The 15,435-nt window shown below is 35.2% G+C and overlaps 1 protein-coding gene across 4 annotated transcripts in view; it reads right to left on the minus strand.

Annotated features, from left to right (window-relative positions):
• Positions 1 to 15,435, minus strand: part of CSMD3 (CUB and Sushi multiple domains 3) — a 743,929-nt gene that overhangs the window by 477,190 nt on the left and 251,304 nt on the right. For 2 of the 4 annotated variants that reach the window (XM_086741183.1, XM_086741182.1), the window contains one exon: positions 4,213 to 4,521. The exons of the other annotated variants lie outside the window; for them this stretch is intronic. In XM_086741183.1, the coding sequence (XP_086597309.1) occupies positions 4,213 to 4,521 (309 nt within the window). The remainder of the gene's footprint in view (positions 1 to 4,212; positions 4,522 to 15,435) is intronic. 4 annotated transcript variants of the gene reach the window in all.

Below are 15,435 nucleotides of genomic sequence, written 5' to 3' on the forward strand. Positions count from 1 at the left end.
GACCACTTCAGGGCTGACCAAAAGTTAAAGCACGTTTCTAAGGGCATTGTCAAACTGCCTTTTAGCATTTGGACATATGTCTCTCTGCACATCTTTGGACAGTACAAATATGCTATAAAAGCACTCACAATAAAAAGTTCTAAACTATCTCTCATGATGTTTGCATATACTGAAGTAAAAATTCTCAACCTTAAGAAAGATGCAGTTGATACGAACTGTAAAACAATTCAATAGCACTAACAGCATTACTAACCTCTGAATTCTTAGTGTATGAAACATAAATAGTAGAAAAGACAAAAAATGTCAGATTATCCTCTAATAATATAGTTATGGTCAAGGTAACAGTACTTTAATACTGAAACAGAAAATAAACAAAGAAACAAAAACACATTTGATTTCCTTCCTGATTTTACATCTGAAGAAGACAGATCATATCAGGCACTGTGACTGTAGTATCCACATGAATTGCTACTGTATGCTTGGCATTTGATGCTTCTAGATTTAACTGAATGAAAGTGGTTAGAGACCTCCATTTTTCCCCCTACTTCTGAATAGAAGAAGAGATACACTTTCCTGAGTCTGAGCACTTGATTTCATTAGAACTCAGGATTCCAAAGATGCTATGTTTTTTTTTTTCCAGCTATCATACTTAAAAATAGTTTTCATTAGCCTATCAAGCTGCATCTTGAAAGTAAGCTTTTCACCTTTCACCCACTCCCTTCTTCTACCAGAAGGATTCATCATTCCAATAACAAGAACTCTCCCTGATGTATCTATTTATATAATATATAGTAATTTGTCTTTAAGTTCTTCACATACTTGCATTCACTTCCTGAAACATTTATTCTTTCATCTTGTCTTATGTGTTCTTCTGTAAGGTGGGATGATCTGAACAATGTAATACCATTATAATTCTTTTATTCATCTGATTCAGTCTGAATTCTTTTTGATGAATAATAATGCTGTACAGTGTTCCTCATGAGATATCACTGTTGCCTTATAAAATGATACTTGTAGTTCCCTATCTCTATTGGAAGAATTCCACCAAATGACTCTAGGGTTCCTTTTTCCTCCCTTAAATAGTCAGAACACAAAGTCTTCTCCTCTTCTGTGATTTATAACTAATAAGCTTAGAGAATAAATTCTTCAGCCAGCCTTTGACATAACCTACAATTATTGTTGAAGTCCAGATAGTAAGTGTGTTAGAATAATTTAAACATAGCAGTTTAATTTTAGATAAAGAGAGATTTCTAGTTCTCTCTATATATCTCTTTTAAACATACACTTGAAAAAAAACCAAACAAACAACAGTTTAGGACACAAACCAGTATTGCTATTTTTTTACTTATTCTGAAAGATCTTATTCACAGAACAACCCCATGGAAGCCAACAGTATGACTCTTATTCTGTCATTATCATTTTGCATCAATGCTAACATATCATAATAGAGCACTATTCTCATCTCAGTAGCAACATTCTCAAAAAACCCTACAGTGAAGCCTACATGTACAGTACACATATACAATTTTAAATATACACGTAGATGATAAAGTATGTTTTGTAAATTATATTTTGGATATTAAATTTTATCTTTTCAAGTATTAATGAATTTGCATAGATTTAGGAATATAATTCTTAACATGTGATCAAGAGACCAGGAAAAAAATAGATTTCCAAAGTAAAAACTAATTTTTAATATCTATTAAATAGAGAAAGAATGAAAAAAAAAAAGGAATTTAGATAAACTTCTTATGTAACTTTTATATATAGTTCCATAGTAATTTAATATGCAGAGCAAGACAAGTAGTTTTTATACTTTTATACATATTTCTTTGTCAAAGAGAGGCTAAAATACTTCAACAGGAACCTACTCCAAAAAACATCTGTGGAGTATCACCCCATAATGGCAATTTCTTCAGGTCAATTAACAATAGTCTCACATTCACAAACATTCCTTCAAAATATTTCCTGTCTTTGTAAGGAGGAATATTTTGTGGAAGATCATTAGAGGTTATTTAGGGAGGGGTCAATTTTATGTTTTCATGACTATTTTAAGTATATCATCAAATATTGGTGTTTGACAAGCAAAAATGGTAATTTTTAGTCAGGATATGAATACTCACTCTAACAGTATACTTATATATACTGTTCTGTGGGTATGATACAGCAAAAAGAATATTTAAAATATTTCGTATAAAGACTGCTAGCAAAATCAAGATTTTAAATGTGGCATGAGGGAATAAACTGCACGCAGAACTACATATGGGCTTTCTTCTCCAGTAAGGCCTATACAAGATTGATTTCATCTGTATGTGGGCTGTGGCATCTTTTAATACCTGTGGTACTACTTTAATATCTGACAAATAAGCACCATAATATAATTTTAGCAGTACCTTGGTCTCTAACTTTGTGTCTTTTTTTTTCCGTAATATAAGATTTAGCACTGTAATATGGCAAAGTAATACAGAAGTATGTGTCTTACCAACATCTCATATTAAAGTATAGGTCAGAGATGAAAAGGACAGTGAGAAAACAGCAGAAAAGACATTGTAGTGTAATGATTACAAATAGGAGATTGAAGAAACTGTATGTATATCAAAATTACTGCCAAATTTAATTGTCAAATTAGTACACTCTCACATCTTTAAATTAGAAGAGATTGTTACAGGCCCTCAGACACTCCCTTATAACTGAAAATCATAGAATCAGAGAATGGTTTGGGTTGGAAAGAACCTTAAAGAAGATCATCTAGTTCCAATCCCCCCTGCCATGGGCAGGGACAAGTTCCACTAGACTGGGTTGCTCAAAGCCCCATCCAATCTGGCCTTAAACACTTCCAGAGCATCCAATAATAAGCCTGCTTTTTTTTTAACTTGACCTAAGATGTTCTGAAGTGAATGTATAGCCACACAACCAGTACAAACCAAACTCTATTAATTAATTTATATCAGTTGATAATAATGAAAATACTGTAGAGTTGTACTGAAATTATTACAAATGAAACATAAATAGCTGTTTAATGATTTGTGTTTCATATACAAACAAAATATAGTGCTTATTTTTCAGGCATACTTCTTAAATAACATGTTTTAAAATACTGTAGAAATGCAGCTCTGCTTTTTAATAAAAGAAGCTACAATAACTTATACTAGGTAATTACCTGACCCAGTAGGACAAGTTTCCAATCTGGAGTTGTCTTTACAAAATATCAACCCTATAATGAGACTGCTACAAATTGTTTGTGCTATAAAGATGTTCCTTCTCCATATATTTGTGTTTAGAAATACTTCATACTTCATATGAAACAATAGATTAGCACACATTAAAAATTAAAAATGTATAATAAATAGCATTTAACATCATCAACCTGTAAAATTAAGCTGCTCCTTCCTTGAACTTGTGTTTGTGTAAAAACATACCACATGCAATTTGTTTCCGAATATCTATGTTGGTTAAATTAAGACATTCTAGCATTACTGTTTCTCAGCCTCATGTTTCAGATACCATCATTTACCTTTTAACACAGTAAATAATGCTTTGTTTATACTCCAAATGTTGTTGATTATTAGTACTTTAGCATGTGGATTAAATCTTCTGAATATAGGAAAATATCAAATCTTTAGCTTTACTACTTTAATACTTGCACTTGAACTCTCTAGTATTTTAAACTTTGCTTCATTCATTGATTTCATGTTTGACAGAATAAAAATGTACAACTGCTTTATAAAGTAAAAATTTTTCTGAAGATTTAAGCAGAAGGAAGATGGTTGCAACTGCATTATCAATTAGTTTAGAACAAAGCACCTATTTATAAAGTACATTTTTAATGCTATAGTTGATTATTTCTAAACACATATGCAGAATAGATTAACATTTTAATTTCAATTCTCTAAACTTTCATCAGATCCCATTTACAGTAGGCTGGATAATGAAATATAATGATATAAACTAGAAAATGGCATCAAAGGAAAATTCCTTATTTTCCCTCTTGTCTTTTTATGAATCAAATTAATTTAAATTACTCTGTCAATATTATTATTAATTTCATTTTTCCATCTGGCTGTCCCACTATAACTCAGTTTTAAGTAGATTTAATCCCTTTCCCATTTGGTTCAATTACATTTCCTGAATTGATAGCTGACCTTTCGCTTTTAAATTATAGAGAATATTTTTCCATAACTGCATGGGCACAAGTAAAATAATATCCAATACCTCTATGAGTAACAACTGCAAGTTCTTTAGTTCTTTCTATCTGCTCAGCATTTCTTGGTCGTCTTCTCATGCTTTGTAAATTTGCTTGATGAAGGGAGAGTGCTTCCTTGGAAGTGGTCGACTCCAGAATTGATTTTCTTATATGCATAGCTTCCACTTGCTGCTCTTCAGAAGGTTGTCTATAGGTGGTCACTGCACTGGATACAGCAACACCAGCAGATGTGCTAGCAACAGTAACAGCACCAGTAGTGGCCGCAATATGCTCCTCTAACTCACCAGTGGAGGCAGTTTTGATCAAAGTGGAAGAACCTGTGGGACACACAGTAGCACTAGATGCTAACTTTTTCTTTTGAATTCTGTTTTCCTGCTCAATCTAAGAGACTAAATTTCCCTCTATTTAACATAGTAAAGACAGCTGACATCAAAAGAGGAAAGTCAGTATGCTTTATTTAAAAATTTGAAATAATCTGAACATTTATTTAATGCTAGTGAACATTTTGTAATTATAGTGATATTACACATTTAGTTTTAAATGTCCTCAAAAACCTATAGTATAAACTTTTGTACCAGTCAGAATGACAGCACATAATTTTCACCCCTGCAAATTCAGTCCTGAAAGCAGCATGGCTAGAGCAAAATATACAGCTATGCCATTAAAAGGGACCCCACGTGTAGAAAAGTGATAACTGTCCTATCGAGGAGCGTTATAGCTGCATTATATAGTAACGTAGGTAGCAAGTGAAGTGTGAAGCTTCCATGCTCCAACTGCTAATAAGGCTGCCAAATATGTGCATACATTTGATTCTTTTCATCAAAGCTTGATGCTCTAAAAGCTCTAAAAGCTCATTTAGACTTGATACAAGGACAGGGGTAGATGGAGAGTAAAAGGTACACATTTAAACAAAACATCTAAGTATAATTATCTATACTTGATATTGGACAAAGGATGCATCTGTAATTCTTTTTACTCTCTGATTCCTGTAGTAGACCAGATTATTTTACTCGAAAAACCCACACACAATATGTTTGGTAAGTTAAAATTTCTCTATGTACTGCTTGTGAAACTATTAACACTTCTAACTTGTCTAGTAGATAAAATATATAACTAATGTTGGAATTTTTACTATTTTATTTACCTTTTAATCTTTCCCCATTCCCCAGATTTCACTGCAAATGTTTGGAGGCCAAGTCTCTCACCTGTGAGCATTTAGAACATCTAACACAGTAGCAACTCCATCTTGACTGGAATGAATAAATGACTGGGTGATGCATAATAAAATTCATTTAAAAATTAGCATAAATACAGTTGATGTAGTATGAACTGTACTATGTTATACTAGTATCTTTAAAATAGGGCTTTTTTTTATTCCATAATAATGATTAAGGGGCTCTTTAATAGTCATTCAAACAATAGGATTCCACACTTCTCTTTTTACTTCCAAGCTATCCTCTCACACAGACTATGACAGGATGGAAACAAAACAGAGTTTTTGCACTGTTAGAAGTGCAGAACATATACACTACAAAATGGAAATATGGCACTCAGAGGAACTGAGCAGTATACAGCACCTTTCATGCACAAGGTATACAAAATCTTTTCATATAATTATCAAAAGCACTGTATAAATAAATGGAACAGTTCCTAATATAAAAAATACTCAGTCTTGCTATTAAGGTCTCTTTTGTTTACTGCAGAAACTTTAGGCTGAAAATATTTTATTTTGCTATACTGTTAAAAAAATGCTACCATAACAGAATACAGACAATTAATTGGGCTGCTGTAGGTATATATTATTTTTGCTATCTTGCATTTAATGTCTTAATATCTGTTCTGTAGTATAGCACTTCTAAATCACACAGTGCTGGTTCCCCCTGCAAAACTAAACAAACAACCTTAAAATCATCAGGTAAGACTCCACGTTTATGTGTCAGAGACCAAACAAAAAATGACTTACTGTCCTATGATGGTAGGAGTATAAGTAACTAAAATAGACCAAGACATGTTTTATTCTTTATCTCAGAATAAAATAAGAAAATTGTCACAATAATGAACGGTATCAAGAGAATAGAGTAGTCATGATTCAAGATACAATAAATTTTTACAAACTAGCATCAAGATTCAACACAGAAAATATAAGTGTATGGTCAAGAGATATTTTGGAACAGAATAATGCTGATTAAAACAAAGAAAACGTATTGCATATTACATAACCACTACTATTAAAGCAAAATCTGCGTGGATGCATCTTTATCATGCAAGCAAATGTACAAGAACAGGCAGACACCTGCTCCTAATATCAAGCTCAAAGCACAGTTATATTCAGAATGTCAGTCAAATGGCATGTTATGTCCTAGTGCTTTAAAAATTCACAGCACTTTAAATGAAAACAAGTTGAGAGAAAGTTCATCTCAAAATAAAAAAGCAAGAAAAATTATGCTTACTTAAAGCTTCAAAGCTGATACATTGAGAAGTACTGTACTACTTTGATACAGAGGCAACTTTCAAGTAAAGCACCTAACTCGTTAGGCTTCCATATCCACTCACACTGCAAAAAAGAATTCATGCAAAACAGCAGTAAAAGCTAAACAGTGTGGTATGATCAACATGGAAGACTTTAAGACAAAATTCATGTTCAGTACAAACAATCTGGTATCAGCTACTGCACAGAATAGATGCATTCATGTTTGCCTAAATATCATTTGTAATCTGTAAAACCATGAACTTTGGTGTCAGTATTCTATGAAACACCTGTGTTGTATGGGTAATGCAACATACCCTCCACTTCAGTCATCTGCAGTAAAATTTGACATTTCAGTTTGTCAAAGAGACCATTTTAAAAATTGTAATTTCCTATGATACAAAAACCTCTGCACATATTATTTTCCCCTAATACTCTGGTTAAAAAAAAAAATTAAAAAAGACAAAATCAAAATGAAAAATTATACAAGAATGAAGAAAGGAAGAGTTCTTGTCCCACCACCCAAGCTGTAGAAGGTGCAAGCAGGGACTGCAAGGATGAAGAACCGCCCATTGTACTCGAAGAGCAGGTTCGGGATCATCTGAGGAACTTGAAGGTGCACAAGTCTATGGGACCTGATGAGATCCATCCGCGGGTCCTGAGGGAACTGGTGGATGAAGTTGCCAAGCCACTGGCCATCATATTTGAGAAATCGTGGCAGTCTGGTGAGGTCCCCAATGACTGGAAGAGAGGGAACATAACCCCCATTTTTAAAAAGGGGAACAAGGAAGACCCAGGTAACTACAAGCTGGTCAGCCTCACCTCTGTGCCTGGCAAGGTCATGGAGCAGATTCTCCTGGAAACCATGCTAAGGCACATGGAGAGCAAGGAGGTGGTTGGTGACAGCCAACATGGCTTCACCAAGGGCAGATTGTGCCTGACCAATTTGGTGGCCTTCTATGACGGGGTGACAGCATCGGTGGACAAGGGACGAGCAACTGACATCATCTATCTGGACTTGTGCAAAGCTTTTGACACTGTCCCGCACAACATCCTTCTCTCTAAACTAGAGAGACATGGGTTTGATGGATGGACCACTCGGTGGATAAGTTGGCTGGATGGCCACAATCAGAGAGTGGTGGTCAATGGCTCAATGTCCAAGTGGAGACCGGTCACAAGTGGCGTCCCTCAGGGGTCCGTGCTGGGCCCGGCCCTGTTCAACATCTTTGTCAGCGACATGGACAGTGGGATAGAGTGCACCTTCAGCAAGTTCGCCAATGACACCAAGTTGTGTGGTGCCGTCGACACGCTGGAAGTGAGGGATGTCATCCAGAGGGACCTTGACAGGCTGGAGAGGTGGGCCCGTGCCAACCTCATGAAGTTCAACCAGGCCAAGTGCAAGGTCCTACACATGGGTCGTGGCAATCCCAGGCACAAATACAGGCTGGGCAGAGAATGGATTGAGAGCAGCCCCAAGGAGAAGGACTTGGGAGTGCTGGTGGACAAGAAGCTCAACACGAGCAGGCAATGCGCCCTTGCGGCCCAGAAGGCCAACCGCATCCTGGGCTGCATCAAGAGGAGGGTGGCCAGCAGGTCGAGGGAGGTGATTCTCCCCCTCTACTCTGCCCTGGTGAGACCCCACCTGGAGTACTGTGTCCAGTTCTGGAGCCCCCAACACAAGAAGGACATGGACCAGTTGGAGAAGGTCCAGAGGAGGGCCACAAAGATGATAAGAGGGCTGAAGCACCTTCCCTATGAGGACAGGCTGAGAGAGGTGGGGCTGTTCAGCCTGCAGAAGAGGAGGCTCCGGGGAGACCTGATAGCGGTCTTCCAGTACCTCAAGGGGGCCTACAAGAAAGATGGGGAAAGGCTGTTTAGTAGGGCCTGTTGCAATAGGACGAGGGGTAATGGTTTTAAAATAGAGGGGGGTAGATTTAGATTCGACACAAGGAAGAAATTTTTTACGATGCGAGTTACAGAACACTGGAACAGGTTGCCCAGAAAGGTGGTGAAGGCCCCATCCCTGGAGACGTTCAAGGCCAGGCTGGATGAGGCTCTGAGCAACCTGATCTAGTCAGGGATGTCCCTGCTCCTTGCAGGGGTGTTGGACTAGATGACCTTTGAAGATCCCTTCCAACCCTAACCATTCTATGATTTTATGATTCTATGATTCTATGATTTCTGCATTTTGGATAAGGTTTAAACCAACAATTTTGAGTCAGCTGAAGTCAGCTCCGAGGTAGGTCATCACTTTGAATTCACAAACGACAACTGAGAAAAATTAAATCTTGAGGAACTGCCAGGCTGCACCATGGGAGAAAGTAACAAGGATGCAGAAATAAGAAAAAGTATTAGTTGCTCGGGGCATGGGGTTCACAAAGAAAGGGAACCTGACCAGCCCAGACTAAAGTAGTCTGAGATCTACTAGACTAGACAACCAGTTTCCTAAGTGAGCCTCTGTGGATGGAGAACAGGTAAAAATGAGTAAAAATGAGGACCTTTCATGTGTCAAATTAGACTTCTTAGATGAGGAAAGATTTGAAGTGGTATTTATACAAATAAATTCATAACTATGTAGAAGTAGAAGGAGATCAAGCTGATGTTCTGCAGAGCATTTCAGTTCAGAAAATGAGTCTGAATGAATTGAACACTACTCAAAGGCATTTTAAGTGCTAAAACTTTGGATAACACAAACATATGGAAGACCCATAAGCCTCTCTATTTATAGAGGAGTGGAGGTTGCTCCTGATTCCAGGATCATTTTTAGTAAAGGAAAGAGGCAAGAGCCTTTGACATTTGCCTCAGACAAAGCTCTCAAAATAGATTATGAATCTGTGCTAGTTGCACATGCTTTGCATATGCAATATGCTACAAGTATACACAGGGTTCCTGTTGTAAACATGATAGCAAAGACAATTTACCCCAGATAAATTCATAGTGGAAGTTCTCATTTAAATTAATCTAATGAACTAGCTCTTGATAAGTAATCACTGAGGGAATAAAATAATCTAGGGACAGAGTGAATAACTTTGGCCACTCTGCAGAAGCATTGATCTGAAAAAAAAAAAAAAAGGGCAGAAAATGGTATCTTACACAGTGAAAATACTTCTATTGAAAATTATTTTTTTTATTCCCTTTTAGAAGACTATGACTTATGAAAGCTTCCTTTAAAATGAGGAATGCTAGAACAATGTATCTTCCATCTCAAATCAGTACAGATATTTAAAATGTACTCATGTAAGTCACAAGTAATGTGCCAATACTAAATTAAAATGTAACAATTTTTAGAAACTGTAAGCCTGAAAAATAGTCATAGTAGTTCATATATGTTGGAAAGCAGAATCAGAAAGATGCAATTCTTGTTATAGATCTTAATTTGAATCTCCATACACTTTAGAAATAAGTTGTTTTCTTAACCAAAATCAATTAATTTCAGAAAAGACAACCTGAGTTGTATGCTCATTTTAAAAACTTGACCTCTATGCTATGTTAAGATCTTGTGTTCAATTCCAGATTAAGATGTAGATTTAAACTGTGGTTGTTTTGTCCTATTAAAACAGAATTGTTTTTCTTTTCCAGTTCCACCAGCTTCTACAAGGCAAAGTATCAGTGATTAGTCAACATGCATTAACATATGATTTAAGACTGGGTTTTTTTTTCATAAAATTAACATAATTAACTCTCAATATTTAATTGCCATTCTTTCGTACAAGATACAACTGAGAATTACATTTTAGCTACATTAGGATTCAAACAGACAGGATTTTAAGGAAAATTAATTAATTCACTAAATTAAAGTGACAGTGTGATATTACAAAATTAGCATGCTTTCAGATATTAACCATCAATTGGACTGAAACTATTTCAGATGCAATGCCATTTTTAAATAAACCTTTAAAATGAAGTATGTTACTGTAACTTCAGCAGTGGAAGAACAAATGAAAACTGACAAATTGTTCATAAGACCAAATAAATAGGATCTAAGGCTAGTGTTCAGCAGCTATTCTAATTCATTAGAATTAGTTTTGCTGATTAATTCCTAAGAATCAAATTGATTTCAAAATGTGAGAGCAAAGTCAGATATTCACTACCTTTTTTTATTCAGGATGAATTCAAGATGCAGGACTTTATTAGTTCTTGTCACACATATGATCCGACCACGGACTTCCCAAACAAAGCTGAAGGTCCTTAAGGCAGATGACCCTAAATGAGACTCACTATAGTAAACTGCTAGTGAGGACAGCCTGGGATGTTTTCTGTGTATCTTAATAGTGAGAAATAAGCTATTCTATCCTCTTGTAATGGGTAATTGAGAAAGAAGTGTTGACACTCTTAAGCAAAAAATAAAATGCATGTTTCATTAAATAAAAAAAGAGATGGTTACAATTATATACAGAATTTCTTTAAAAAAAAAGAGTAAGCACTATATTCCACATTCATTTTTCTTTCAGACGTTCAATGACTTTCAGTCAAGACTTATTTAGTATCCTTACTTAAAACCTTCCCATAGTTAACTAACTTTGCAGTGACCGGTGCATCCCATTAAGAAGGGGGATTTTCTTTTGCTAATAAAATATCTTAATGAACTGTTCTCTTTGATGTTCTCTGGCATAAATATCTGCTGCCTCCAAGACTTTCCAATAAAGTTACAAGGATGTAAGGATGTATTCTGAATCTGTTAAAGGAATTTTCAAGTTAATGTAGATTTAAAAGCTTATTTAACTCTCTTTTTTTTTGCATATTTTAGATGTCATTTCATCTTTATTTTTTTCACAAATCTCTTTTTTTAGTCTTCATAAATTCCTAGTATTTTTACTTGCTCTTAAATTCAAGTTACAGTTTTGCTTCTGTTGGTTTACAAATAAACAACAGAAAAGAAAGGAATCCAAAACACAAATATACATTTGAAATTATAAAATCAGTATAAATGGTTGACGTAAAACATTCTTCTGATCAAATCAACTTTCAGACCCCAGCTATTCAGGAAGGAAATAAAACTGCAGATTTAAAGAAATACATGACTAAAAAAAATCCACTTAAAAAAAAAGTTTCTAGACTTCAGCTCAAACAGGCAATGATCCCTGGATTTATTCAAATAGCAAAGACTCTAAAAGCTGTCTAGACAGAAGTTTAATACATGTACTTTTTGCTTCCTTTAGTCTTCATGTTGTCCACAATTTGTGTGAATTGATTCAGAAGTTTTTTTTAATATATTTCTTTTTGGTATCAGAATGCACTTCTTTGCATTATTGCATTCTTTTATGATCTTTTCACTTACATTTTTTTCTCTCTCTTTTTTTAACCTCTTTCTTCTCTTTGACTACATAATTTATATTAATTTTAAATGTAAATCAACTGCTGCAGTATGACATACACCAGAAGAGTCTGAAAGTAACAATTAAGCATTGACCAGAAATTTTCAGTGATGCAGGAGATAAAGACATTTATCATCCTTCAGTACATACGAATGCATGTCTGCATGATTTTCCGGATGCTTCTCTTAGTTAACTTACAAACATCTGAAATTTTTTTAAGTAGGTACTGAAAATATCATAAATTGATGTATCTTAATTTTATCAAACTGGTTACATTTGAAAATCTGAATTTCTACCCAGACAAAATCAACATTCTATCTTTTGATAATGCAGAAATACCAAACACTTAAACATGATTTATCTGCCCTCCACTAAACTCAGAACATAGACAGAGAAATACCACTTTGTTCTTTTACGTATATCTACTCAAATAATAGATTTTATTCCAGTAAAATACATTTGTTTAATAGAGAAACAAAATGAAAATCACCAATATATGCACACATATGGATATTGCTCTTTCAGTTGGTTTAACTTCAGTGAGAAAATACTTTTTTGAAAGGTCTGCTACTTTTAAGAAAAAACAAAACAAAACCAAACTTTAGCACAGATGAATGTTTGTAAATGAGAAAGTAGTGATCTGAAATATGAAAGAATTATTTTCATATGATCATTTGTTGCATAGATATAGTCATACATTGTTTTTTTTCTTGAAACAGATGCATATCAATGCAAGATAAATCTGTGGAATTCACTATAATAATACAAAAAAAAACTTATAAATTTTTCAAGACTCTCTTTCAATGATATGACAGGAATCTACGAAATGAATGACAAAATGCTGGGACTGGAAAGCATTCACATCTATTGGCCTTATTTACTAGCAGTCATCTTATAAAAGAGTACCTTTATTGTATTTGTCAACTAAAAAGCCCTGCCAATATTGTCTTATGTATTTATTTTCTTTATAATTTGCTCTTGTGAATCACATTGCAACACAAAGATTTATTTACCCTTTTTAAGGATTGGATAATATCAAACAGGCAAATCTTCAAGAGTAATTACTATACAGACTATGTACAAAGCAATGTATATAGCAACCACGTAACAAAAAGATGGTTTTTTTTGTTCCAGGAACCACTTAAGACAAAAGGAAACTGAATGCATTTTATACATTCTGCAGTGCAAAATCTAACCCACTGTGCTTAGCTTGGACCATTCAGCAGGACAGAACCTGCCGTTTCACTCCTTCATGAACAGGATTTTAATGACTGGATTTTGGACAATTTTGGAAAGCATTCTCTTCTGAGATTTTAGGCAGAAGAATCAAGAAGTAACAGGGAAAATGTTGCAACTTTATTTCGGGTATGTGTGCTATAACTTGCCTTTTTTAAAAAAAAAAAAAAAGGAGGGTTTAAAGCAAGTTAAAAACTATCACAAAAGCTTGTATGTATGTACCTTTTCAAAAAAGACTTCAATGTAAACATGTATTATGGATATCTAACCTTATCAGAGGTTTCCATAAGTTTTAAATTTAAAGGTTCTGATTTCTTATTCTGTTTCTTGTGTCACCTTGGACATGCCATTGTATTGTAGTGCTCTAATTTCTTATCAGCAAAATGAAATTCACACTTTCCTTTTACTACCAGAAGGATATTAATGTTAGTTGCCTAATATCTGTTCAGTGCTATAAACAAGTAAACTAGTGTGCATATGTCTAATGTACAGTTTCAGATAGAATACTTGCTAAAGCTGGAACTGCATATTGTTAAGACTTTGACACTCCTACTTTTTATTTTTTTTCAGTGAAGTTCAGATGCATGGAAAAATAATGAACTATAAAACCAGTAATAATAATCTTTCATTTACTCTTGATATTAAAAAAATCTTTCTATCATTGCTTTCAAGTATCTAAGTCAGGTATCTACATCAGGTATCTAATCTTTGCCCTAAGTAGGCTAAATGCCCGAATTTTCTATTCTAAATCCAGTATTAGGCATCAAGGAGCTATTAGACACAATCTTATTACTAAAGATTACTACAGTAATTTAAGACTCAAAAAAAAATATCTGATATATTAATCTTCAGCACAAATAAGGTAATCTTAAGAGGTAATATTTTTTTTTCCTTTTTTTTTTTAACAGATTAGCCTTTGTCAGCAATAATGTGAAGTTCTTAGAAAGGCTAGTCCTTTACTAGGCAAAAGGCAAAGACAAGCTTGCAGAAGAGGTATCTTGCCAATTTACCTTCATATCAGTCTGTACATGTTCATTGCATAGGAAAGAATACAAATCTTAATACTTGAGCACATCTTTTGCATGGTTTACTCTATCTGTATCTAGGAAAATTAACAGAATGATACAGAAATTCTGAAGACTGTAGGCTAATAAGTGTAATTTTGCCATTAGTAATACAAGGCCACAGAATTTTTGTTGACCTCCTGCAGACTTGCCTTGGCCTGAGGTTGTTTTCACTAGCTTTGATAATTTGTAGTGGTCAACAAGCAACAACCCTTTATACTTACTGAGGCAGGGGACGCTAATCTGCAACTTTCAGATTTTAGTAAAGAACAGTAAGAAAGAAGCAGCTTGTGTTAAGAAAACATATAAAAGAAGCAACTGAACTCAAAGACTGAAGAGGAAGCTGCCACCCACCCCGTCACCACCACAAATATCACACTCATCCCAACACAAACCCTTAGATGCTATAAATTAATTGTAATGCCCACTCCAGGAGCACAGTGAAAATAAGACAAGAGAAAAACAGTGGAGAGTGGAAAGGCAGTTCTTAACATTTATAAGTGTTTTATTATTATTATTGAGGCTTTTCTATATTAGATAATTTAGACTACCAGACTGTTAAAACTTTAATTGGAATAATAATAAATTGTTAATTCCACATAAATTGCATTTCCTTTGGCCATAACAAGATTCTCTGTCTAACATTATACTATGTAAGTGTATTACAATCCAACTAACTTTAGAGCTGATGTTTTGTATACCAAACATAAATTATGTTTCTATGTATCTTATACCACTGAAGTACTGTTCAATGACTGTTTGGACTCTGAGGGATCTAACGGGCCTAAACAGCACTGCCCAGCCTCCCCTGGGTCTCCCTCCACTCACGTCCAGGACCCCTAGCCTGGGGCCATCAGTCCCTGCCCCAGTGATGCTGCAGCAGTGCTGATCCCCAGCTCCTGCAGCCCTGCCCTGCCCAGCCATGGGGCTAATGTCCCTGCCTGGCCTTGGCCTGTTTCCATTCTCGTGGAGGTGCCTGATGTCCAGGGCTGGGTTTGCCTCCTGCTGCGCCCCAGCCTGCCCTGCTCCCTGGCTGGAGGCAGCAGGACCAGCACTGGCTGTGATGCCCTCAACTGCCTGCCCCTGATGCAGATACTCTGTGGTCCCCAGCTCTCCAGCCCTGAGAGAGCTATAGGACCCTGCCACGTC

This window comes from Chlamydotis macqueenii, chromosome 2 (genome assembly GCF_036417535.1).
Source record: "Chlamydotis macqueenii isolate bChlMac1 chromosome 2, bChlMac1.mat, whole genome shotgun sequence".
NCBI lineage: Eukaryota > Metazoa > Chordata > Aves > Otidiformes > Otididae > Chlamydotis > Chlamydotis macqueenii.